Here is a 27315-nt window from a genome sequence, read left to right as displayed (position 1 = left end):
AAGTATGCAAAGTATACTTTTTCACGAAGTCTGTAATATTCTGCTGTTGCTTCAACACTGTAAATTCACCACAGATGAAACAGAAACTGTCTGGCGAATTAATACACTTTCATGGAGCCATAACATAACGGTTGAAGAATGATGAGTTAACATGAATTGCGATGAAAAAGTGTAAACAGCCTAGAACCAAGAACCTGATGATGATTCGTACACAAGTGTGGCATGCAGGAGAGAGCAGCTCTGTTTCTGTACACGAGACGTCACAGTGCTGGCCACGCCCCCTGCACTGACCAGAGATGCTGCTATCTGCCCTGTGTCTCCCTCCCACTGGATTCTTCAGGAAATATTAACCCCTTCTACCATTAGAAGCACAGACTTAAAACTTGCTTAGCTTATGTATATAGCTAACCATCAGATTTACAGTGCTATATTTTTTTACATAACTCGGACAAACCCTTTAAGGTTTTTTTGGCATTTTATATCTTTAATGCACTTATCTGAATAATTAATAGTAATTTGGACTTTAAATTTGGTTAAAAACCCATAATATAAAAACATACAAAAAATTTAAAAAATGATAAATTTGAAGACAATTTTGCATGTTGTGGCAAATCATGACGTCTAGGAGTTTTTTCAATATTTTATTTGTTTTCAGCACACCAAAATACATGAAACTTAGATGAAAATAATCAAACAGCTTTTTAGTCGCAGACCTGTGTTATTTATCTGAGATATTCTAGGGAAAGCATGTCCAACCTGCAGCCTACAGACCGCATGCAGCCTTAGACAGCTAGAAAGATCACAAATGTTTAATAGCAATAACACTTAGACTTATATCCCACTTCATAATGCTTTACAGCCCTCTCTAAACAGTTTACAGAGTTGTAATTGCCCCCCCGATAATCTGGGTCCTCATTTTACCCACCTCGGAAGGATAGAAGGATGAGTTAACCTTGAGCCTGGTCAGAGTCGAACTGCCAAATTGCAGTCAGTCAGCAGTCAGCAGAAATAGCTTGCAGTACTGCATTTTAAGCACTGTGCCACCACGGCTCTTGTTATTATGTTATTTATATTCATTAGCTATATTACATATTTTACAAATAGTCCTGAACCTATGACCACAATTGAATGAGTGAGTGAACACATTGAATGAACACAATGTTGCTAAGTGAGAAATTTATTAAGTGAGTTTTGTCCCATTTTATGACTTTTCTTACCGCATTTGTTAAGGGAATCACTGCAGCTGTTAAGTTAGTAAAATGATTGTTAAGTGAATCTAGCTTCCCCACTTACTTTGCTTCTCAGAAAGTCACCCCAGGATAATGCAACCGTCATAAATATGAACCAGTTGTTAAGCATCTGAATGTAAATCACATGATGATGGGAATGTTGCAATGGCTACAAGTGTGAAAAACAGTCATCAGTCACTTTTTTCAGTGCCATTGTAACTTTGAACGGACACTAAACAAACTCCTGACAATCGAGAACTACCTGTGTATGCGGCCCATTCCTGTTTACTCAATGTGGATCAGGCAAGCCAAAAGTTGAACACCCATGTTCTAGAACAGTGAGGCTTTCCTGAAGCCTGGGGAGGGTGAAATGGCTTCTCCTCCCCCCCCCCCGCAGGCCGGAAATGGATTGTTTCCGAACTTCTGATTGGCCCATTGGGCCCGTTTTTTCTGCTTTGTAAATAACTACATAAATAATATAACTTTTTAACATTGTGTTTGTTTCATTTCACAGGTTCAGTGGTCTTTCTCTTTTTGTTAAACATTGTTTTGTCTGAGACGGTTAATACTGCTGGCCTCATTTCCTGTGAGTTTGATGACTGAACTCTAATGGCTTCTAAAAAAGGAACAAGATTGGGAACATTCACTGATATGAGCAACCTAACTGGGACAGGCAGAGACTTCTTGCTGTTAACCTATTGCAAAGGTTAAAGGTGTATGAAAATATAAAGTTACCACCAGGTAAACATGCCATTGGTTGTAAATGGATTTTCAAACTTAAAAATAGTGTAGGTGGGAGTGTAACCCATAAAGCCAGGTTAGTTGCACATGGGTTTGCTCAGTCAGCCAATAACTATGATGAGGTCTTTGCGCCTAGTTTAAAGGCTACAACGTTACGTGCAGCATTAGTGTGGGCAGCTAAGAATGAATATATAGTTAATCATTTAGCTGTAGAGACAGCATATCTTCATGCACCGTTGCAACATACTATATATTTACCGAAGCCTGCGGGATTCAAAACTGATAGTAAAACTGATTGCTGGATTGAAAAAGAGTCTGTATGGCTTGAAGCAATCAGGATATGAATGGAATCAATGTATAGATAAAAAGTTAACTAAGATAGGTTTTAAAGCTGGCATGGCTGATCCATGTTTGTTTAAGAAAGAAAGTGATGGTGTGATTTCATTATTGCTATTGTTCACTGATGACATAGCATTAATCACTAAAACTGAGCAAGAAGCTATGAGGATTATAACAATGTTAAGGACTAAGTTCAGTATAAAACATCTCAGTGAGATTAGGCAATATCTTGGTTTACAAATAAATAAAACTAGGGGAGGATACAAAATCTCACAAACCGAGAAAATAAACTAGCTACTCAGAATGTTCAGGATGGAACTGTGTAAACCAGCTAAAACTCCAATGGGTCAGGAATTTAGCCATGATGATGTAAAAAGCCCCGTGTTTGATAAAAGTATTTATCAATCACTGGTTGGTAGCTTATCATATATGAGTAATTGGTCAAGACCCAACATAGCATATGGTGTAAATCAATTAGCCAGGTTTAATGCTGAACCTACTAAAAGGCACTGGCAAGCTGCTAAGAGGATATTAAGATATCTTAAGCAAACGATGCATTATGCATTGTATTTAGAACCTAGAGATGATGAGCTTAACTGCATATGCTGATGCAAGTTTTGCTACAGATGTGTCTACACGGAAATCAACATCAGGGTTTGTTGTATTCCTGGGAAAGACACTAATTAGATGGCAGTCTATAGACAAAAAAAATTAAGTCTATTGACTATGGAGGCTGAGTTCTCATGTCTGTCATTATTATGTACAGATTTGATTTGTTATAAACAACTTCTACTGGATATGGGAATTAACATACAAAAACCTATTGTTGTTTATGAAGACAATCAAGCAGCAATTCAGATGGCATCCAATCTTGCTGTAAAAACTAGGTCAAAATACACTGATAAGATATCTGAATGTACGGCAAAGTGTGAATAGTACATTAGTTTCACTGGAGTATTGTATGTCTGAAAACAACATCGTAGATCATTTTACTAAGGCCCAAGGTAATATAAAGCATAAACGTTGTTGCGAGGAATACGGATTAAGATTGTAAGATTTATATATTGTCATACCCAAAGGGGAGAATGTTAGGAATATAATTCTAACAGTTGGGTTGGCAATATATAAATCATATAGCAATGTTATACCTGTTTCTTTAAATCATACTGTAAAATGTGATTGGTTGCTGTTTCCTCAATCGGCCATAAGAGGGAGCCAGAATGACTGTTAGCTCTCTGTTCGTTAGATGCTGGACTGTTCTGATCGGAGTGTTTTTGGAAGCTGCCTGTTAGAAAGTGCCGTGAGCTATCGTAAGTTTTGCAACTGCTAGCAAACTTTGAGTACCAGACTGTTTGTATGATTATGAACTATGTTATTTGGATTATTCCTTAACTGAAAGACATTGATGACTGACTTTCTTATCCGTGTATGACTTGGACTGTTTGATGGACTCTGATACCTCTATTTCCACAAAAGTAAAAGCCTATTTAAACTGAAGTGTCTCTGTATGCTGGTTTGTGTGTTCTCCAACACAACTCTAACAACACTTCTCTGAACATACTCGCTCTCCCAACGGGGAGCTTACCTAACAATCTCAAAAGACAGAATACAATAGATTAGAAACAGCAAATGTTGTTATTCAGAGCATAACCTATGGTGTTGGTCTATGGACCACTGCTTCCATTACAACTGTCTTCATAGATACTGGCTTGATCAATGAATAAAAGAAACTTGCAGTTGACCTCAATAAAGTCAAGAGAGTCCAGGAAAAAAAATTAGATGAAGAATTTGATGAACTCTGTAAGAAGGGGGAAATAGAATGCATCTTGTTTGATGGCCTTATAGATGCAACTAAAGTTATGCTGAAAGCAAACAATTCAGACCAACAATGCCATGCACTGGGGCAACGTCAAGCTTGACCGGAAGTGGAATTGATTGGTATGTGTACTCCAAACGAATGAGTTACCCCTAAGACACTCATCACAAAAATGGATGGAAATATTTTATCTAACAACAAATGGGCAGGTAAAATTGGCAACATGTTAGACACTGCAACAGAACTTGACACTGATCCTTCATTCACTAGAGTTTCAATTTCACTGAGCAACAATATTGTAAAGGATACCTCTATTGATGAAGTGTATGGATATAGGATCACCCAAGCAATAAGAACAGATCTGGCTCTTCTGGAAATTGGCCCTGTAAGCCATTCATGCTGGTTGACAAGTTTAAATAGCCTTTGTAGAATATGGGTTTCAAAACATGGCTTTAACCCATTATTTCTGCCGACCTGCTATCTGCAGGCAGAGTGGGTGTGTTCCAGGTCCCTTCTCTAAATATTGTCATCTAGTGAGGCCAAGGAATCATGTCTTCTCTGTCACTGCTACCATTCTCTGGAACAGCTTCCTTCCAGTGATATAGATGGTGCCCTCTCTCCTGGCTTTGGTCCCAAGCCTGGTGTGTGTGTGTGTGTGTGTGTGTGTGTGTGTGTGTGTGTGTGTGTCTATGTGTTGAAAACAAAAACAAAACAAATTAATAATCAAGCTGAAATCAGGGGCACCATTGGAACCATTGGAAAAGCTGAAGAACCAGGTTAAAAAGAGATCATCTTAGAGAAAATCTATCTATGTGTTCACTAAGAGTCAATGACTTGATGGCATGCAATTGATCAATCAATGTTCTTAATTATTTAATAGTCTCTTCTATTAAAATCAGACTGCACCAATAGTGAAGGTAAAGCTTAAGTATTTTAGATTACAAAGGGAAAAATCCTGGAGAAGATCTTTAGGACTGGAAAAATTGAAGGTTGGAAGAAAACTAAGAAATTGGATATTTTCCTAGATAATACAAGTACAAATTTATAAGGACTCAATGAATCAGTTACTGACAAAATTGCACCTATCAAGTCATGAAGAGTTTGAGGTTACTGAGGAAACTACAGTAATGGTAAATCCATACATTTTTGTGAGATACTGTAATAGTCTTTACAATCGTGAGGATATAGATGGATGAATGTATTTGCTGAACTTTGCTCCATTCTTAAGCAAACATGAATGGCACATAAAGAGAAGTCATTAGTAGGTTATTAGCAAATCCCCATTCCTTATTTTGGTTTTTATTCTTAAACAAATATAGGTGTGAATCTATTTTCATTTATATGATTTACTATATACAAATCTAAAATTTTTCTAGTTTTACTGGTTAAACCTTATTCAGCAAATCATGTTTAGTTTTTTAAAAAAATGCATGCCATAATCAAACTAATTATTTAATCCAAGCTATTACTTCCTTCAGCTAAGTTTATAAAAATATGCTACATATTTTTCCGGCACAGAAATGAAGCAGAATAAATGTGTGCATTCTACTTTTGTACGTAAATTACCAAACTCTATATAAACCAAATGGTTCACAGGATCAGATCACCACAAGGAGGCAAAAGAAAAATCAGTAAACCAGAATTATCATCTAACCAGCCATCAGAGATTGTAAGAAATATCTTAGGAAAACTGCATGCTTTATTAATTCAATTTGTTTTCCTTCTCCACTCCTGCTAACAGCAACTCCTTTGTGTATGCTTTTCAGATTGGGAGCAGAACAGCTATAAGTAGCCATGCTCTGGGATTAGCCAAACTATTGCTATACAATAGTTAATTTATTATGGTGAAGAACAATATTACTGGATAATTACAATTTACCTTGCATGGGGTTGTCCTCTAGGTCAGTATATAAATTCCAATTGGTGCAAAATCAGAAGCTCTTGTACTTATGGGAAGTGTCATTATTGCCATATAACCTTAGTGTTATGGGAGCTACATGGCTAGTAGGGTGTTTACAAGTGCTACTCTAGGAACTACAGGTTTCGGGACCTAGGTCAGTGATGGTAAACCTTTTTGCCATCGAGTGCCGAAAAGAGAGCGCGTGCACTTGTTGGGGAAGCAACCTTGAAGAGGAGCTGCCCGGTGTGCATGCACGCATCGGAAACCAGAATCGGTTTCTGGCGTGCGCATGCACACCGGGCAGCTTCTCACCTGGTTCCAGCACGCATGCATGCACAATAATCAGCTGTCCAGCACACATGCACTCAGAAAACGGAAGACAGCTTTTCTAGTTTCTGGCACTGCTGCACATATGAAAGCCAGTTGATCATCGCACATGCATGCCAGAAACCCAGATGAGCAATGGGCAACGCTGTGCATGCCGGGCAACATGGCTCTGTGTGCCACTTCGGGCACGTGTGGCATAGGTTCGCCATCATGAACCTAAGTATTTACACAAGGACCTTTCCCTAAAAGATTATGTTTCTCTTCCCAGTTTGAGTGATGGGAAGAGAATGCCAGCGGAAGGTCCCACTCCAATTGGGTCAAAAAAGTGAACACTTAAAAAAAAGTATGAATGGTTCCTTTCTATAGCCCTGTAAAAAACCTGGTTATTCCAGAAGCCTAGATCTACTGTGTTATCTACCCCAACTATTATTTATTGTTTATAATATGTAAATATAGTTAGCATTTGTTACCACATTGGTATCTTGTTACTGTTACTTTTTTATACAATGCTTAGAGTCTTTCAAGACAAAAGCAGTTTGTAGTTATAAATAAATAAATTACTAATCTACAGCTAAAACAGAACAGACTAAACAAAAAATATTGAATAAACCAGGGAGGGGGAGGGTAAATAGTACAGTGACTTTAAAGTTAGCAACTTTATACTTCATGGAATACACATTTGGTAGCATACCTGTAATACACCTTTGGTAATACCTTTTAATGATGCATCTGTTGTGTAAACCAATTTCTGGCTTATAGAGCTGTAGTAAATGTTTCCATTTTCTTCAATAAGGAAGAAGTTTTGCCTTGGAGCAGGGCCATGCTGGCTCAGGAATTATGGAATTTGAAGTCCACAAATCATAAAGAGGCCATATTCTCCACCTCTCCCTTAAGAGGTGGGAAATCACAATCTTGCTTGTTGCTATTCGGCAAACTCAAATTCTCAAGTCAGTTACAGACTGAATTAAATCTATAAATCATTTACACATCATTCTACTATAATCAAGATCTAATTGCAAATAAGCCTCGTCTAGCAACCACAGTTGACATTGGCAGCTTAGTCATTACGTAAAGCAGTTGGTGAGACTTCACCTGTACAAATGATCTTACTTTGTTTCCTTTGCCTTACAGACCTGGGAATGTCATAAATGCAAGGCCTGGTCATAAAATTGTTTTTCCATCACCATCGTATTTCCTAAACCAGGCAGTTGTTAGAATTACCTGTGTAGCTGGTAATTCTAACAGTTATGAAAAACAAAACACTATTTTTTATTCATGACATTTCTACTTGGTAGCAGACATATTAAGAACATTCCCAGTCTCACCAAACCAACAGGAATTGCAAGCTCATGCAAAATGCCAATGTACTTTCCTCCAGGTATTATTCAGCATTTTTTGTCTGTAGTCAGCTTTGCAGTACAATCATCTTGAAAAGATACTAGTCTCAATTTTTCATAAACTGACTAGTTGGGGGGAGGGCTTTAATAAAAGCATGCAACTTTTATTAGGCTTGATTTCTTATTAGGAGAACTTCATTATTCCTTGAGTATCTATTGAAAACTTAGGCCAACTGTATCTGAAAATAACACAGACATTAATATCCAGACATTCAAGCAAAATATTTATGAATAGGCAGTATTATCAAAAGCGTACACACACCAGATAGGATTTACTGATCTGTGTAAATATCTACATTTGCCTTCTTTCTTGGGTATTTTGTGTGCAATTAAATTTTTAAAAAAATCCATTCCTGCTCTAAAGACCTTAACAGCTTAAGATCAGTGACAAGCAGCAACAGGTGACAAAAACAAATGGACAAAAGACCCAGTCAAAGCAACTGCAGTAATCTACTGAAAGAAAGTTTTATTTGGTTTCCATTCCCAGTAGTGAGAAGAATTTAATATGCAGGAATTACCATGTTTCCCTGAAAATACGACAGGGTCTTGTTTTCTTTTTAACCTACAAAATATGGCTTGGACTTTATTATGGGGGAGGGTTTATTGTTTTGGGGTTACCAGGCACCTGCTCACTTGTGAGCGGGCTCCCAAAGAGCCGGGCACAGCCTCATGGGTGAATGGCTGTGTTGCGCTGTCGCAGCAGCGCAACACAACAGCCATGAAGAGACCATGCTCACGAGCAGCCATCCGGCAAACCCCCTTTGCAGCCGGGCATAGCGCCATTCACTGACCTAGGGGTATTGCCAAGCTGCATGAGTGCCTGTTCGCTGCCACCCGGCTCCCGTGGCTTGGCACTTTCCAAATGCGAGTGAATGGCGCTCTGCATGGCTGGAGAGGGGGGTTGTGTGAGCGGCTGTTCCGCTCTCACTCACCCACCTCCCAATACATGGCCCAGCTCTCATTACGGAGCCAGGGCACCTCCGCCGCCGCTACCACCATCCCAGCCTGGCTTTTTCCACGGCTTCCAACCCGAGTCTTTCAGCAGTGGCCGCTCTGGGCGCACGGTCTATGGTTGTGGGCCAGCTGCTTGCAGAGCATACAACCATAGAGTGTGCACCCAGAGCAGCCACTGCCGAAAGATTCGGGTTGGAAGCCGTGGAAAAAGCCAGGCTGGGACGGCGGCGGCGGGGGTGCCCTGGCTCCATAATGACAGCTGGGCCATGCATTGGGAGGTGGGTGAGTGAGAGCGGAACAGGCGCTCACACAACCCCCCTCTCCAGCCATGCAGAGCGCCATTCACTGGTATTTGGAAGGCGCCAAGCTGCGGGAGCTGGGCGGCGGTGAACAGGCGCTCACGTGGCTTGGCGATACCCCTATGTCAATGAAGGGCGCTGTGCCTGGATGCAAAGGAGGTTTGCCGGGTGGCTGCTGATGAGTGTAGTCACTTCAAGGCTGCTGTGTTGCGCTGCTGCAACAGCGCAACACAGGCATTCGCCCATGAGGCTGTACCTTGCTCTTTGGGAGCCTGCTTGCAAGAGAGAAGCCGCCCAGAAACCCCTCTCTTCAGCTGGGCACAGTGGTGCTCACCAACCTAGCGGTATCCCGAAGACACCAAGCAACGCAATCATCTTTGCCTCCCCCAGGTTCCTGTGGCTTGGCACCTTCGGGATACTGCTAGGTTGGTGAGCCTGGCCAGAGGTGAGGGGGTTGTCCAGGGGGCTTATATGTGGGGGGAGCTTATATTTTTGCCCACCAGAGAAATGTGGCATGGCTGTATTATGAGGACATGATGTATTTTCAGGAAAACATGGTATATATTTTAAAATATTGTTTCACTTCCTAGTTCCTGCTGAGTATAATTAAGTATCAAGATTTTATACAGCTCTTTCCATTTCAAAACAAATTACCATAAACTCTCTCCACATTACATTTTAATAATGAACTCAAGCTATGTTACACAGCATTAACCTCAAGGAAGCTCAGTAAGTTCACAAGACAGTTTCACTAACATCTAATATGAAAACTCTTGAGAACCTTTCACACCAACTACTCTGTTTTTTTCTATACATAGGTATCAGAAAATTTTGGGAGTAATTTCACTGCTACAGTCGAAACCTGAAGTGTGAATAAGGAAAACGTATTTGTTGTGCCTCTATAAATATTTTTATTCCTGTCCTGTCAGATTACTAAACTTCACATTACTGTAAAATAGCTAGTCTGTCTTTGAAGTAACATGTTTGCAAGATTACAGCAAAACAGGTTTTGTAAAGGAGTTCTTCCCTCATTATTCTTATCCCTTCTGACTTTCAACAGCATTAGGTCAGACTTTTATGAACTCATTCAAAACTAAAGGAACATGGCATGCAAAGTGCAGGGAAATTCCATTGTTCTTGCCACCTGAGCAGGATGCAGGCTTATCAAAAAGCAAATAGAGACTTATGAAGGCTCATCCCACGTTGGCTTTATTTGCTGCTGTCAGAAAACTGATTATATAAACAAAAGGTATGTGCTCAAAGTAGCATTGTTCAGAGGAAGGCAGCTGCTCGACGATCAAGAAAGATTGTAAAATACAAGCACTTTTATACAACATTATAATAACAGGAGATGGCAATACAATAGTGTTTGTTCCAAGGTTTCCACTCAGTGAAGTATACTAAGCCACATAAATCACTAGGTAGTAATTTATGTTTTTTAATGGGGCTGCAAGGAACATTTTTTCCTGACTGATAAGGATAAAGAATAAAGAATCTCTTTTTAAACAGCTGTGAAATTGAAATTGAAACAATAAAACTGTTATTTTTAAAAAACAACATTTGCAATTATGCTCAAATTAAATAACAATGTCTAGATGGTCAGGAGTATTTTTTCCTACATGCAGGAAAATATCAAACTAATTCTATATATTGTAAATGTTAACATTCTCCTATCTTATTAATCTATTCTTTCCTTTATAATGGCACATACTGATATTACATATCTGAACAGAAAAGGTTACTATCAAAGTAGAAGCCAACTATAACTTATCCATAATAGACTGCGAGCCCAGTTTTATTTATATATTCTAAACTATTTAAGATCCAGCCTTTATGGGAACTTCAGATCCTTTTTTTCTTTCTTCCTCGTGCAATTTGTTACTGACAAGCTTGTTTGTTCTGTAGCTGAATCTGGAATATATTTCAGTGATATTCATTTTAAAATATGCTGTTGGACAACCTGAAAGTTTTTAATTATCTTGTGGTGACACCCCATAAAGGGAAGGTTTAATTTGTCTGCTGTCAGTTGATTTATTTGGGTTTTCAGTTCAGTTTTGGGGATACATCATGCAGGCCAGCTTTTTATAAAATGGATCCCTGTAACAAATATGGTTAGGATCAAGATGAAATCTGTGAACCTCAACTTTTGATTTATATGAGCAACTGTGAATATTTGCTGAACTTAATCCCTTGTTAAAAAAACCCAGCATGAAAGGTAAACATTCAACTACATCATTCTTCCTCCTTTTTCTATTGCTGACTTATGTCAGTTTATGATGGGTACATCTGCTCTTAATCTTGAACACTTCTCTTCATTCCACTTTACTTCAAATACACAGGGTCAGCGTGCAGCAAAGTAGCTGCTTCCACCATGGTATTCTAGCCCACATTATTTCATTTGGCAAAAGACATTGGTGATTAAAAGATCAAATCAGTCTCAATCATGGAAATTTACTGAGAATCCGGACACTGAAATCATTTATCTGAGCCTATCTTTCACATTATCATCAATCTTATTACCTTTCCTCTTTATCCATTAAAAAAAAACCTTTAAAAAAGACAAAAATCTCTGATGACTTTTCAGTTGCACTAGCTTAAGACCCAGAGACTGCAATCAATCTGAAGAGGTTGGAACAAAAGGTCCTTCAACAGGTAGATGTTTATTTATTTTATTAATGAAATATATATTTAACCCAGAGGATTCTTGGCAGCAATGAAATAAAAAACACATAGAACAAATAAAAGCCAAACACAATGTACCCGGTTTCTCTGAAAATAAGACCTCCCTGGATAATAAACCCAATTGGGCTTTTGAGCGCATGAGCTAAAATAAGCCTTCTGCTGAAAATAACCACGCTCGCCACCTCTTGTACATCAAAAATAATAAGACCTCCCCCCAAAATAAGGCCAAGGGCTTATTTCAGGGGTCAAAAGAAAATAAGACCCTGTCTTATTTTTGGGGAAACACGGTATTTTATTAAGCCCCCAAAGCCTCCAGAACAGTTCTAGGTTCAGTTTCTTTCAGAAAACAGATCATATTGGTGGCAAATCTCAAACAGGAGACTGTTTCAGAGAGCTGGCCCTTCGCAGAAGGCCAATACTTCCAGGCTTATCTCCTTCTCCTCCCTCTCCCTCCCCCCCTCTCTCTCACACACACACCAGTTCTTGGAAATAGGACAATCCGACACTTCTTCCAGCAGGAGTGAAATGGCAAGACCAATGTCAAGAGATGAGGTTCCAAAGGGCACTCCACCATAAAGGAGTTTATAGGTTAAGGAATTACATTTATGGGGGGCAAATATAGGACACACAGTCAATGAGGGATTAATGGTTTGCCTTGGAAGATCCACCCTGAAAGAGAACTTGGAAAAATGCTGAATGCATGACAGCAGGGTATGCCAGAAGAAATTCTGCATCAAAGAGTTTTGAAGACTATTAGCACTAACGCTTCAGTGAGAAGAATACCAAGGCTATTAGAGTTAAAGCTTCAAAAATGAAGCCAGAAACAGATATATACTCTGTGGCTTTGCGGGGGAGGGGGGGGAAGGACCACACAACCATGGCCCCAACACACACTGTTAATATGGGTCGCCTGTATTAACTAATGCTAAATGCCCATCTTGGAGATTTAATTTTTTTTTAAATTTTATGTTATCATTTTTTAAAAATTAATCTTAAATTGATTTTGATATTTATCTTATATGTTTATACATTGTTTACATTGTGCACTGCCCAGAGTCCCTTTCTGAGGAATATGGGTGGTTTAGAAATAAGAAATATAAATAAATATACAAATTAAAGAGTTATCATTATTACTAAATTTGATGTAGGTTTAATCAAGTCAAAGTGTTCCAGTGAGTTCGTGTAGAATCTTGCTGGCTATTAAACAAGAGAGAATCATTCTAAGAAAGTGGAACAGGATGATCACATTCTCTCAGCCCAACTCACCCCACAGCATTATTGTTGTGGGGGGAAATAACAGGAGGACACTCTAATGTGATAACCAGAACTAGATGCTGTATTCCAAATGTGCAGTATACACACCCACTAATTCTTTATGTAGGGTGGCTGTGAATAGCCAAGATAATTATCACAATGCATTGGATAGCAAAGCTCTGATTTGTTAATTTGTACTTTCTGACAATGTAGCAAGGAAGATGATTTTCAAGAAATGTGCTTTGAAATATACAATTTCCTTGGTCAATTTATTCCTTCTCAACCCAACAGAGAACTGAAACAAAAAGATAACTTTGGAGCTAACTTACAACACTTTTGTAATAAATAAGATTGAACACAGGTTATAACCAAATGCAGCCACTATCTTGAAATCTCAGTAGTATTATGAAGTGATTATCTGCCCTTAACTTACTTAAGAATCTGAAAGTCATTTTTTTCTCACTGTCATGAAGCTTGTTATTCTATAAATGATCTGCAGCTTTATATTAATTAAAATTGGACAGTGACAATCCAAAGCATATTTCTAGGTATTTATCCATTAGTGGAGGATAAACTGGTTTAACCCATTTTTTTAAAAAAAGAGAAAGAATTCCAACATTATTATCTCTTTAAAAAAATTGCCATGTTTTAAGGAAATTTTAACGGAGAAACATCTTGGTTAAGGCTTGAACTTTGTAATGACAGTTTAGATTGTTCTTTCTTTGTTCTCTTGTTACAAGAATGATCCTGTCATGATTACCTCAGATGTGATGGCAGTGCCTTAACTAAATCTAATTTAAATCATGATAAGAAAAGCTCTCCCTGTTATCAAACCTTGCCTACCAAGCAAATTTACTTAATGATCAAATCATAACAATGAGGGAAAAGAGCAAATAAAAGAATTGGATAGCCATATTTGTTAATGTTAATCCAGTGACTTTAACAAATGGTGTTTGGGATATATAAATAACATGCTGATGGTTAAATTAAATGAATGCACATTATATATCAGCAGCTATTTCAACAGATATGAAGACATATTCTGTTGAAGTTCAAGGTTTGTTTTCTTTCACTTGTGAATCAACAATAAACTAGAGCAATTATGATTAAATTAACACATAGTCTCTGTGAGCTGGCATAATTATTTTTATAAGCATACTTTTTTTCAAGAATCATGAAACCATGAAATCATAAAATCTAATGAGAATGCTTCAGTAGAGTTAATACTTTATATTAAAACAAGTAATCCTATGTGTGGATGTATATAGAGCAGCAGTTTTACTAGATGTCAAAGACAATAAAGTTTATTTATAATTCCATCATAACTGGTTTTACAACTTTCATATTGTGCAATAAAAAAAACGTACCATTACAGGTTATGCTAATGAAGTTGATTCAACATCATTCTCAATAATTAAAAATGAGCAGAGGATAAAAATGCAGAATAGAAAAATCCAAATAATATTCTTTATTCCAAAATCCTTTTTAGATATACTGTGTTATTTCCAAACTCCATTTTCAATTTCAAAGAAGTATCTGGGTTTTGGTTCAAGTATTACTGCATTAATAGAATAGGGTCTTGTAACTTTTTGGTGGATAAAGAGTTTCGTATATTGTGGGCTCTAAAAAGATAAACACTTGCAACCATTTGTTCAGTGATCGTTTGAAGTTACAACACTACTGGAAAAATTGATTTATAACCATTTTCATAGTTATGATCATTGTAGCATCCCTGTGGTCTTGTGATCAAAATTTGGATGCTTGGGAACTGGCATGAATTTATGACGGTTGTAGTGTCCCCGAGTCAAGTTATCTCCTTTTGAGACCTTCTGGTAAAGCCGAGTCAATGAGGAAATCAGATTCGCTTAACAACTGTAGTGATTTACTTAACCACTGAAAGAAGACAGGTCATAATGTGGGACAAAACTCACTTAACAATCTTGTTTAGTAACAAAATGTTTGGCATCAATTGTGGTTGTAAGTCGAGGACTACCTATACACATTTTCAACATACAAAGCCCCAAAGTCATGAGACCTCATGTGACATTTTAGGAGGTTTGACTTATTTCCCAAGAGTATGCTTTAAAAAAATGATCTATAGTCACCATCTAGGGACAATCTCTGTCTGCCAGTGTAAAGAATTTGCAGATTGGGAGTGGGCAAGCATAGTACAGATGGAGAATGCATCTAATCCCTGGTAAAGCAGTTCAATTCTAAGATATTACTCCCAGGCCAATTGGGCAATCATTAAGATTTAAATATTCTGACTGTATTGAAGAAATAACACAAATCAGTTTCACAGAATAAAAAAGTTTGTTGGCCCCAGTTCTGATTAAACGAGTTATGAAAAATTGATATAAAAGCACACCCCTTCCCCCATTATTATAGTACTTGCCTGTACCCAGTTTTCAAATTCTTTACATTGGCACTGTGATAAATTGAGATGTATAATTCTGAGCTGTCAATGAAATGCTAGGGCCCTTTCTTCTGTCTGGTAATATTATTGTGACCAATTTTTTTCATCCCTATTATTTGTTTTATTATACAAATATTTCATTAGATTGCAGTTTTAGTTCCTCTACCATGAATTTCATCTCTTTAGCTGGAAAATTAAATGTTTCCTAGAACTTTCACCAAAATAGTTGATGAATCTAAATTGTTTCTCAACTGTTAGTCTTTTTCCACAAACTAGAAGAAGTTGGCATATTGAAAAGTGTGGATTAATTTGGCTGTGAGGAACACAGTCACATTGTCATGCGGTTAAATAGACTGGAAAATGGACCAACTGTCTATTTTATAGCCTTGTTTTTTTATTGTTGCTGCTTTTTAAGCTTGATGCTCATTAGCATAATCACTGGGTATGATTCCTCATAAAGGAATCAACATGGCTTACCATTTTCAATTCTGTTTTGAAAGAACTTGGCAAGTGGTTCAACTGACAATAAAGATACTGTTTCCCCCACTCCCACCCCATGCTCAAGAGGGTTATGTTCTAACTATACTAAATTAATCAGCTAGTATTTCCACACAATGTTTTATAAAGAAGAATGCCTGCTTTTCAGACATTTTTGTATTATGTTACTGGAACTGTTAACAATAAAATATATTTACTGGAATGGTGTAAAATGCTTTAAGTGCAATTTCTTAGTTACTCCATGTGAAATAGAAAAATAATTTTTTCCTTTATGCCTAAATAACTTCAGTCATAATGTTTGCAATTCAAACTTGAAGAATGTTCCTAGAAGTTGATGCGCTTTAGTGCAGTACAGATTTACATTAATTTTTAACTGTTTAATAGTGTTGTATAAAACACAAAGAAGTGAGTTCACGAGTAATATCCTACATGATTAGTTTTTCAAACATTGGGGTTTTGAAAATGGGTAAACACAGATGTAAATATGTAATTTTAATTATTACGGTCCCTACTGTTGTTAAGATATATCTTTCCTCCTTTCTTGCTTTTGTTTCTCAACAATAAAAAAGGAAAGGTTTCTCATGCCAGTGCTCTCTGGGGGCAGTGCTCATCTCCAATTCATAACTGAAGAGCCAGCGTTGTCTGAAGACACTTCTGTAGTCATGTGGTTGGCTCATGAAACACTGTTTACCTTCCCATCAAAGTGGTATCTATTTATTTACTTGCATTTACATGCTTTTGAATTAATAGGTTTGCAGAAGCTTGGGCAAATAACAAATGCTCACTACGTCACTTGGTACTTAGATCTTGAACTGCCAATATTCCGGACAACAGACCCAGCATCTTAACAGCTTGGCTGCCACGCCCCTATAGATTTTCAACAATGGACAGCAGGAGTGTCAAACTCAAGGCCCATGGGCCGAATCTGGCCTGCAAAGTGCTTAGATCTGGCCCACAGGGCTGCCATGGAAACAGCAAAGGATCAGCCCACAGTGCCTCTGGTAGGAAAACTGGAGCTCGGGAGGGCCACATGCAGCTCCTGAGACCCTGTTTTCAGCAACGATGGCCTCCTACAGCCCTCTGCCAGCGCAAACTAAGCTTGAGGGGGGCATATGCGGCTCCCCCAAGCTCCATTTTTGCTGGCGGAGAGATAGCAAAACAAACTAAAAACAAAAGGAAAAATGTTTCCCCTTTTACATTTGAGCATGTAAAAAGGGACAGGAAAGGAGAAAGGGAAAGAGGGGGAACCAAGAAAAAGAAGGAAAGATAGGAAGGGAGCAAGGAAGGAGAAATAAGGAAAGAAGAAAAGGAAGAAGCAAGGAGAATAGAGAGGGAAGGAAAAAGAAGTGAAGGGAGGAAGGAAGATTATAATGAGACAGAGGGAGGGTTTGAGGGAAGTCCTGTCTTAATACTTGACCACCATAGGTGCCCACGACACATGATGTTGAGCTGGCCATGCCCACCGTGGCCACGTCAACCCTGGCCCACTGAGATCAAACCCAACCCTGGTGCGGCCCTCAATGAAATCAAGTTAGACATCCATCATGTACAGTATATTCTATATATATTCTATATTATTTATAATATATATGAATTTAATATATATTAAATATATTTTATATTTGTGTATGTATGTATGTATGTATGTATGTATGTATGTATGTGTGTATGTGTATGTATATATATATATACACACCCACACACATACATACACACACCCACACACATATGTTCCCAGTATATTCTCAACAATACCAATTCACTATTACTCTTTTTTTATTACAGCTGTATGACTTCTTAGAAAATAAAGTAGTTACTCTATAGACTCATTTATATGCTGTCTTTCCCAGCAGGCCTCTAATCAATTATTCATAATCTACTAGCCAGATGTTACTGCCCTATACACTAATATCTTTTCCCTATTCCTTTTTGCAATAGTTCTGCATGACTTTCATATGTATAAAAAAAATAAAGTATGGTTTTTCACTAAAACAGGCTAAAAAAAATCTTGTACTCTTCTTTTAGGTTTTTATTCTAGATGCAATGGCTATTGTTGGAATCTAAAGGACAAAGACTTCAGGATAGGAATTAAATGACAGATAGTAAACTGGTCTGATTGAAATGAGGAGTCACACAGCCCTTCCCTATTTCCAGAACGCAAATATCTTTATGTATAGAGAACATGCTTCAGGGTATATATTGAATATACCAATTATCAGATTAGGAGCTTGCCATTAATTTAAAGAAATGGTATGAAACTACATTCACTTACACTCTATGGAAAAAACATCCTACATTATCTTACGAAAAAAAATATCAAACTAAACAGTCAAATACCAACCAAGATTTTAATTTCCGTTTCACTCGGAAATTTTACTTCATTTAACTCAACTTTTAAAACCATATTGATTGACTGACTTATTTAGGTCAGTCAACAATGCGTTCCAAGGTACAAACATTTAAAAATACATTTTTTTAAAAAAAAAAATCTACATACATGTAGCTCAACAGAGTTTCTAGAGGGTTTAGTGTATCTCAGCTCAGAATACAAATATAGCTCATAACTTACGTTTTTCATCATCCGCATGCACAAGTGATGCTGCTCTTGACAAAACATCCAATGGAGTCTCCATTCCTGACTGGATCCTGAATAAGAAATAAATACTGCATTATTTTCTCAGACAATAGAAGACTACAAATGTCTATTTCATTAAGTCATCAGCGATCAATTGGAGCAGGTGCTTTTTCAGACAGCCCCCCCCCCCCCCCGATACAGGAGATGGTGAGATCCAATATTTATTGCCTTGTCTGTAAGCCACCCAGAGTTATGATGCACCAGATGGGTGGCTACAAAAGGCTAAGACACCTTCATCTACATGTTCACTAGGAGTCAAAAACAACTTCATGGCCCATAATAATCAATCATAATTACATAAATGAACAAATATTTTCTCTCAAGAAAAACTACAGGTGGGAGTGGAGCAATCAGAAATGAATCTCCAATCTATCATTTTGTGAATAAAATCAATCCAAACATTTTTTAAAAATCCCAAGAATAAAGTTTGTAAATGCCCTCTTTCCCAGTAAAGCTTGTAAAATAAACCCACAGGTTTCAATTATATACAAACCAACTATAAATGGAATTTATATAGGCAAGAAATATGTTGTTAATTTCAACTATAAATGTAAATTCATGAGAGAAGGAATAAACCACCAACCCTACCAGGGTCCTTATCCAGGTTAGAGGTTTGCTCTGAAAGTTCAGAAACCAAAGGGCAAACTATTAATTTACCTACCAGATAAACCAGATTTATATCAGATTATAAATTGCATATAGGCTAATATACAGTATTAGTAAAGGTGGACTTAAAAAAATTCTGCTTTAAGTCAACAAAAGGGACCATATAACTTTTCAGTTTAGCCAAAACTGACCAAAAGTTTACAAAATTATGATTTCAGGCAAAAAAAGATTGCTTTAGAAAAAAAATATGGAAAAGGTTAAATAGAAAGTGATTAATTTCAACTTTCCTTCCTTAAGGGATAGTATTTCGTTATTTATCCAATCACCCCATGGAGAGTGTACCAAAATCACTGTGCACAGGAAAATAGAAATAAACAAGCAGCAAAAGAAACATCTCTTCCTCTTGGCATTTAACTGTGCAATAAAAATACTAGTGTGTCTTCATTGTAGCCCTCATTGCCTCTGAACTTATTTTTCAAACACTGATGCCACCTCTCAAGCTGAACACATGCCAAATGTAAATCATTACATCCCAGCTGTTGCGGAAAGGGGGATCCTCTACCTGCAGCCAGACTGGGCTGACAGACCAAATCATATGAAATCCCAATTAATAAAAGAACATTTCAAAAGCTAGGAGATGCTACTTTGCATGGAGTTAGCAAAACCCATTTTGGAAATGGGAAATTCCCAAAGCCTCTTGAATGACTCTCTTTAGGTGTAAAGCACTCAGCAGAAGGCAGCTGTTTAAAAAATCAAAAGGGCTCAAGAAAAGAGCAGAAGCCACGCTGACACTGACAAGTCCCAACAAGACTACAAGAGATGTGTCATCCTGTAAGCACCAGCAGGACACGGCAGAGATGATAGCGAGAGCCTGCAACTGTTAGCGTCAAGGTGGAAGAAACAAACACCTCCCACAAAACTTAAGCAAATCCAACCAAACTTGTCTATCAAAGAAGTCTGCATACCACTATAAATTGCCATCCTCGCTAGCTCTTGCTAGACAGCCTCAAGTTCAAACCAAGAAGTGGATATCCGTGGCAAAAGCAGCACCGGAATGCACGCACATAACTCTAAGTGGCTTTGTTTCTTTCCAGACTGTGTAACATTTGCTTACATTCTGAGTGCGTTCAGCACGTAAAGGGTGCAAAGGGGGGGGGGGAGTGCAATCGTGGGCGGTTAGGCATCTCGCAAGAGAAAGCCCAGAAAAAGAATGGGCAGCGCCCCCGAGAAAACTCTCCTTTCAGGAAAAAAAAGCGCAAAGAGGGTCCCTTCGCAAAGGCCAGTTAAAGCGATCCATTTCAAAGCTAAGAGTCAAGCTTTTCGTGCAGGATAAATATTAACATGACGACGACCTACCAAATTAGCATATTCGAAAGTCAGGATAAATTAGCACCAGCAAAACAAACAAGAGAAAGAAAGGGGGGGGGAAGAGGAGGAGTAATACGAAGAACTAACTACATGTTCATTACAAGTCTTCTCTCCCCCCCCCCCCCCATGTTCTCCGGGATTTCATTTTTCCTGACTACAGACGCGTAAAATTTAACCCGCGATTGCCGCCGGGAATTAATGTTCCTTTTTTCATTCGTTTAGAACGCTTTATCTACTACAGAAGTCAACACACAGCTCCAAGCACGGCTTGGAACAGACGGCAGGTCTGAGATCAACCATTCCCCCTCCTCTCCAAAACACAAGGGCCCGCTTCAAGGCGGTCAGGGGAAAGCTTCGACCCCACTCCCGTCCCAGCTTCCACCGGAGTCCGCCAAGCGCCTACGAGCATCTTCCCTGTGCCGCACTATTAAGCCATCAGCCCTCCATAAGCCAAGCCGCCGCACCGCACTTCCGCCGCGGCCGCGGGTACGACGAGGGGCCGTGCAAACTCCAGCCCCCGTTGCAGTCTCCTCGCTCACCAGTTTGCAAGAACTCCGCGCTCCTCAGTCGCGCTCCCCCCTGCAAAGCCGGGCCGAGCCGGGCCAGGAGGGGGGGGGAGAGGGCAGAGGAGAGAGAGAGAGAATGAGAGAAAGTCGGCGCGCGCCGTGCCGCGCTCGCTTCCAAACGTTCTTCGTTTCTCCGGTCGCCTAGCTCGGTCGCGCGATCGGCTCCAGCCCAGAAAGCGCCTTGCTTGCTGATTGGGCAGAGGGTCGCGCGGCTGTTCCCCCCCCAAAAAAAAAACAATGCGAGCCTTTGCAAGATTCAGCAGCCGCTTTCGGGGGACCGCTCGGCGCGCGCTACAGTGCGCGCGAGGGAAGAATTCCAAGAATGATGGAATTCTCTTCCTAGCAGGTGGGGAGAGCCCTGCTGCCCCATTGGCTGCGGAGCTCGTGAGATCAGCCTACATTAGGATAATAAGGCCATGACATCACATCCTCAGCAGGTAACATCGAACCCGTCTGAGGGAGGGGGCGGACGGGGGGGGGGCTAGGAAAGAGAGAGGGAGGGGCGGTTGGGAGAGAAAATGAATAAAATGTGTTTCAATGGGAGCCCGAATGTAGAGGCGGGTGGGAAGCGTCCCTCGTCGTCCACCCTCGGCCGCCTCCTTCAGGGCCGACAGCTGCACGGCGTCCTGGCATTCTCCCTCCCCTCCCCAACCTACTCGCTGGTTCTCAGCTACACAAAGCGGGAGTTTGGCGGTTAAGTCGGTCTCAGCGGCTGTTTCTATGCAACGTACTCTGACCCGGACTAAAGCGACCAGATTGCAGCCGCTTCCCCGGAAAAAAACCAGTCGAAGTGGCAGGCGGGGATATGATAAGCGGCAACCTTTGTGCGTCTTCCCAAAGGGAATTCCCGTACAATGAGGTCAGATCCGAGGAGTAATTTGTTTTAAACATGCCTAAATCGCCTGAAATCATCTTCGGCGATAAGTTTTAGTATTTTTAATCGACTGCCTTGTGTTGCTCATCTGTGGAGTAAAACTGACGACCAAAGACTTCCTAAAATCTTGCAGCAAACTCACTTCCACTGGGACTGCGTGTTTTTCAATAATCCCACCCTCCCTATTAAAACTTTGGAAAAACAATCTTTTTCTTCAACGTAAAATTGCATGTTGTGCTTGATGGATAATTTGGGAAGTGTTCTGCAACAAAGCCTTTGAGAAATGACTCGGTAAAATATACGAATTTTACCAAGCTTCAGTCTGCGTGTTTACTACTGATGAAGACTGTCAACAAAACATTGCTGTGGAAACAATATGTGAAGTCTCTGGAAGAGAAACCTAAAAATCTTCCTTAGAATGGTCAAAGTATTAAAGAATTACTTGTGACCTCATTAAATAATTTTCATTATAAAATCTAAAGAAGATGGTATCAATGAAGATACTATATATTTTACCAGAAATAGTTGCATGTTTATCATAACAATATACTGTACATGATACAACTTAACTCTATCCACAGCTTTGGGAGAGGAAGAGGGCCTCCCTGAAGTTTTCTTGGTAAAGTTTTTCAGAAACAGTTAACCTTTCCTCCTTCCTAGGGCTGAGAGAGAGTGACTGGCCCTAAAAATTTCCGCTACCGGTTCTCCAGAACCTCCTGAATTTTACCCCTGAATCAATATAACAAGTTTCTTTTACTGATGTAGCTAATATTTAGCTAATACAAAAATGATGCATCATTTATAGATGTGACTGCACATATAAAAGGAATCTTTGAATGGAACTAATCAAAAAGGAACCAGCCTACATGATAGATGTCTTTTAAATTTAGATAGATTTTTTAAATTTAGGACTACAGGTAGTTCTTGACTTATGACCGTAGTTGCATTCAATTTTTCTGCTGTTAAGCAAGGCAATTGTTAATTGAGTCATGCCCCATTTTAATAACTTTTTGTCATGATTGTTGTACCCTAAGTTTGATCATGTGACTGTGGCAATGCTTTAGCAGTCATAATGTGAGAATTGGTCATAAGTCACTTTTTTCAGTGCCATTGTAACTTCGAATAATCATTAGACAAATGGTTGTAAGTCAAGGACTACCTGTATTTTGATCCTCTTAGAGGCAGATGAGTGGTTCACAAATATGGGGGAGGCAAATCTTCTAATGGCCAAGTTGAAATTACAGGTTATACATCTGAGGAAAGTGAAATCTCTTAACTTTTCTTGCAGAACCTGAAGTATATTTTTGTTCATATATAAAAAAACTATGTATGTTTTAGTTTAGATAAAAAAACTAAAAAATGATACACAGTTGAAGATATTTTATTAAAATTATGGAGCATTAGCTGCATATTAGGCATATCTAACACAATGTACAGTGTACATTACAACCCATGTACTGTAAGTGATAGCTGTTAGAAGAAATGTAAGCATTATAAAAAGAAGCAAACGAAAGATTCATTGAAAGTAAGTTATCTTCTACATATCTTGCTTCTTTGTTTATTCCTAAAGGTTCATAAGTTTAAACATGTGGAATAAAATGAAGATAATATACTTCTTGAGAGTTCAAGTGTTGTGTGTGTGTGTTTATACATCTATCCAGAGCAGTGATTATTCTGTTAGTGTTGCTTCCAGTACCCCAAACTCTTTGTTGCTGCCATGGTCCCAAGAGTCTCTCCTTTTGTAGTACAAATAAAATTACTTGATATTTTAGGAACATTTTCATCTTGAACCACCAAAATGAGAATTCTAGACCTTCCAAATTCTCTACTAGCTGAAACTTTGCAGACTCCATTCCTAAATTTTTCTTCTCTACCATACTTCAACTGTTTCTTTTTTTATTTATGAAACCCTTTTACAGCTACCTTTTATTGTGGGAGCCCATAATTATGCTAGAGGTTGAAGCAGTCTAAAGTTATATATAGGAACATTGAGGGTGGAAATTCAACAGTAATTAGTTGAACTGATTTTGTAACAGAAAAGATGTTTTATTTATAGGACGTAACTCATAGGAATAGAAAGAGATTAGCATCTAGCATTTTACCACAAACATCTTTCTGATGTTAATATTCCTTCAAAAAAAATTTTTTTTAGCAATCCTGTAATCCCTTGCATTGGGACAGAGTCGGGGTGACTGAATGGAGCGTTAGTGTTTACTGTTTGTGTGCACTTCTTGATGCTGATGCCGCTGCCTAGGATCGAACCCACAGCCTCCTTCCTGATTGTGAGGCCAGAGCTCCACCTCTAGGCCATCATGCCGTTCAAAAATAAACAAACAAATCAATTCCTTAAAATATCATTTACTCACCTTTCTTTTTGTAATTATAGCATTCCTTGTAACTTCCATTCTATTCAGGAATAGTGAATTTTCCATGTTTTATTTTCATCACATTTTATTCACTGTTCTGGTTTTAGAAACCTTTTAAAGTTTTTAATTAACACTGTAATATTTCCAATTCACTTAAGTTATTAACTAGCAGTCAAAATAATCAATTGTTTACTGGGCTTCATAACCATATAGTCTTTATTTACAGTACAGTACTGCCTCTTATATTTATTTATTAAGGATTGCTTTTGTGAGAGCCAGCTTGATGTGGTGGTTAAGGTATCAAGCTAGAAACTGGGAGAGTGTGAGTTCTAGTCCTGCCTTAGGCACAAAGCCAGCTGAGTGAATTTGGCCTCTTGTCTCAAACTACTTCAGAATCTTGCCAAGAAGACTGCAGGGACTTGTCCAAGCAGTCACCAGAAGTCAGCACTGTCTTGAAGGCATTATGTGCGCCCACATATAGCTTTTCTCTGTTATGTCCTAGCATGAACTTTGGTCTTTGAACGTTATGATGAGTATATAACAAATGTCTAGACTCTAGGCAAACTTACATAAGGGTCTGTCTAAGATGTGGCTTATCTTCCACCATCTCCATTCCAGGTATAAGATATTACAAAATACAATAAAATCTGACATACAATGGCTCATGCTTCTTTATTGTGCACTCAAGCAAAACTACATAATGAACACATGGAAATACCCAATAAACTGAAACTAATAACCATTTATGCAATAAGATTATCAGTCTAATGCTAGTGTGCTAAGACTCTGAAAATAAGTATTAGCAGCCATTAAGCCAAGTATTGTGGGAAATGAATTTAAGAAGTGAGTAAATGCACTGAATCAATGGTATAAGCCAGAGGTGGGTTCCTGCGAGTTCTAACCTCTTTTATAGAAGTTCCACAAATCTACTGTGCTGTTTAGAACCAGTTCCAGCTCCTTCCCCCACCCGTCTGCACCACGTTTGCCCCACCCCGCCACTCACTGCTTGGTTGGCACACTAATCGCCTCGCCCGCCTAAAGAGTCCTACCTTAAAGTCTTAAAGTTGTCAAGTTTGAACATCCCTGTTTTTTTCCTAAAGGGTAGGGGTGAAAGGGTCTTGTAACTTGACAACCCCTGGGGTTTTTTTTCCTAAAGGGTTGGTGCAAGGGTCTTGTAACTTGACAGCTTTAAGACTTGCATGCTTCAAATGCCAGAGTTTCTGAGCCAACATTTTGGTTGCTAAGCAAGGGCGTTGTTAAGTGAGTTTCACAACATTTCACAAGTTGGCCACGCCCACCAAGTCATATGAATGCCAAACCACTCCCACCCGGTCACATGGCCAGCAAGCCACTCCCACAAAGCAGGCCACACCTACAGAAGAGGTTCTAAAAAAAATTGAAACTCACCACTGGTATAAGCATAGAGCAATCTGGCTCAGCAGAAGCCTCCAAGAAGTTCCAGAATATTAGTAGAAATAATCTTCAATTGATTATCCTCACCATGTGATGTACAATGTACCTGAATAAGCAGTCTCACTTGATACCTAAAGGGAAATCTATTTTGCAGGCTATTCTAAATCTTTAAATCTTTAAATCAATTGAGTGACATTTTTTAATAATAAAGACCTATCACCACTTCTTAAAGGATAATATTGTGCAGATTTCTTTTTAGCTTGCCAAGCTTTTTAGCTGTATAATTTGAATACTCCAGAAGTTTCTTATCTGTGGTAAAATAATTCACTTAAGAACCATGTTACTAAACAACTACAATGATTCATTTAACAACTATGGCAAGAGAAGTCATAAAATGGGGCAAAATTCACTTAACAAATGTTTCACTTAGCAACAGAAATTGTGAGCTCAATTGTGGTTGTAAGTCAAGGACTACTTGTACTTCTTGAGCATGTTAGAAAAACTCACAGCCTGTGATTACACTTATTTTTGTCTGGCCGCTCCTTTTAACGCACTGTTTGAGATTAGCCAGTTCAATCTGCATGAAATATTGTTTGGTGGTAATCAAACAAAGGATGGGTTTTATTTAACTTTCGGAATAACAATTTTAATGTGACCTGACCAAACCAGAAATGTATAAAATCATATTTATATTTTGCTGTTACCACCTTCTTTATAATGTTAAAATATGGTTTCTAGCATCCTATTTACTTAAAACACAGGTTTTCTTTTCTCAAAGTAGTGTCCAATGTAACAAACAACAAAACAAAATTAAAGGTAATTGAGTCCAAAATTTATGCTGTTAAATGAGAAATTTGTTACGTGAGTTTTTGCCCCATTTTGACTTGTTTTGCCAGATTTGTTAAGTGAATCACTGCAGTTGTTAAATGAGTAACACGGTTGTTAAGTGAATCTGGTTTCCCCATTGACTTTCCTTGTTAGAAGTTTGCAAAAGGGGATTACATGATTCTGGGGCACTGCAACCGTCATAAATGTGAGTCAGGTGCCAAGCATCCAAATGCAAATTGTGAACATGAAGATGCTACAATGGTCCTGTGAAAAATAGCAATAACCCTTAGACTTATATACCACTTCATAGTGCTTTACATCCCTAAGCGACTCAGAGAGTCAGCATATTGTCCCCAACAAACTGGGTCCTCATTTTACCCACCTTGGAAGGATGGCTGAGTCAACCTTGAGCCTGGTGAAATTCGATCTGCCAAACTGCTGGCAGCTGACAGTCAGCAGAAGTACGCTGCAGTACTGCACTCTAACCACTGCGGCTCTTAGTGGTCATAATCACTTTTTTCAATGCCATTGACGGTAACTAAATGAATTGTTGTAAGATGAGAACTACCTGTTGATCAGCATTTAAAGGAAAATGACATGAAGAACGCAAGAAATTTTTTTCTCCATTGCCACAGTACACTACTGAAATTTTAATGAGGTTTCTGCTCTAAGTTCAGGAATATAGACAGTTATGGGAAGCGTGTGTTTATGTACTGCATAAAGTTGAGTTTCTTGTTTTCATTGTGTACCCCTCCTACAATTCTTGGCCAGAAAGTTTGATTGATTCTTATAGATATATGCAACAGG

General features: G+C 38.6%; 1 protein-coding gene across 1 annotated transcript in view; it reads right to left on the bottom strand.

The window, feature by feature from the left end:
• The window catches only part of VGLL4 (vestigial like family member 4), a 93319-nt gene extending 72024 nt beyond the window's left edge, over nt 1-21295 (bottom strand). The window contains exons 1-2 of the mRNA XM_087709115.1: nt 21001-21295; nt 18422-18498 (exon numbers count right to left, since the gene is read on the bottom strand). Coding sequence (XP_087565241.1) covers nt 18422-18485 — 64 coding nt within the window. The 5' untranslated portion in view covers nt 18486-18498; nt 21001-21295. The remainder of the gene's footprint in view (nt 1-18421; nt 18499-21000) is intronic.
• Nucleotides 21296-27315: the final 6020 nt, after the last annotated feature.

Source organism: Thamnophis sirtalis, unplaced genomic scaffold, assembly GCF_051295495.1.
Source record: "Thamnophis sirtalis isolate CommonGarterSnake01/CBP01778 unplaced genomic scaffold, rThaSir2_p1.2 scaffold_3, whole genome shotgun sequence".
Lineage (NCBI taxonomy): Eukaryota > Metazoa > Chordata > Lepidosauria > Squamata > Natricidae > Thamnophis > Thamnophis sirtalis.
The sequence above is the reverse complement of the archived record's forward strand: the minus strand, read 5'-3'. Positions and strand labels throughout refer to the sequence as shown.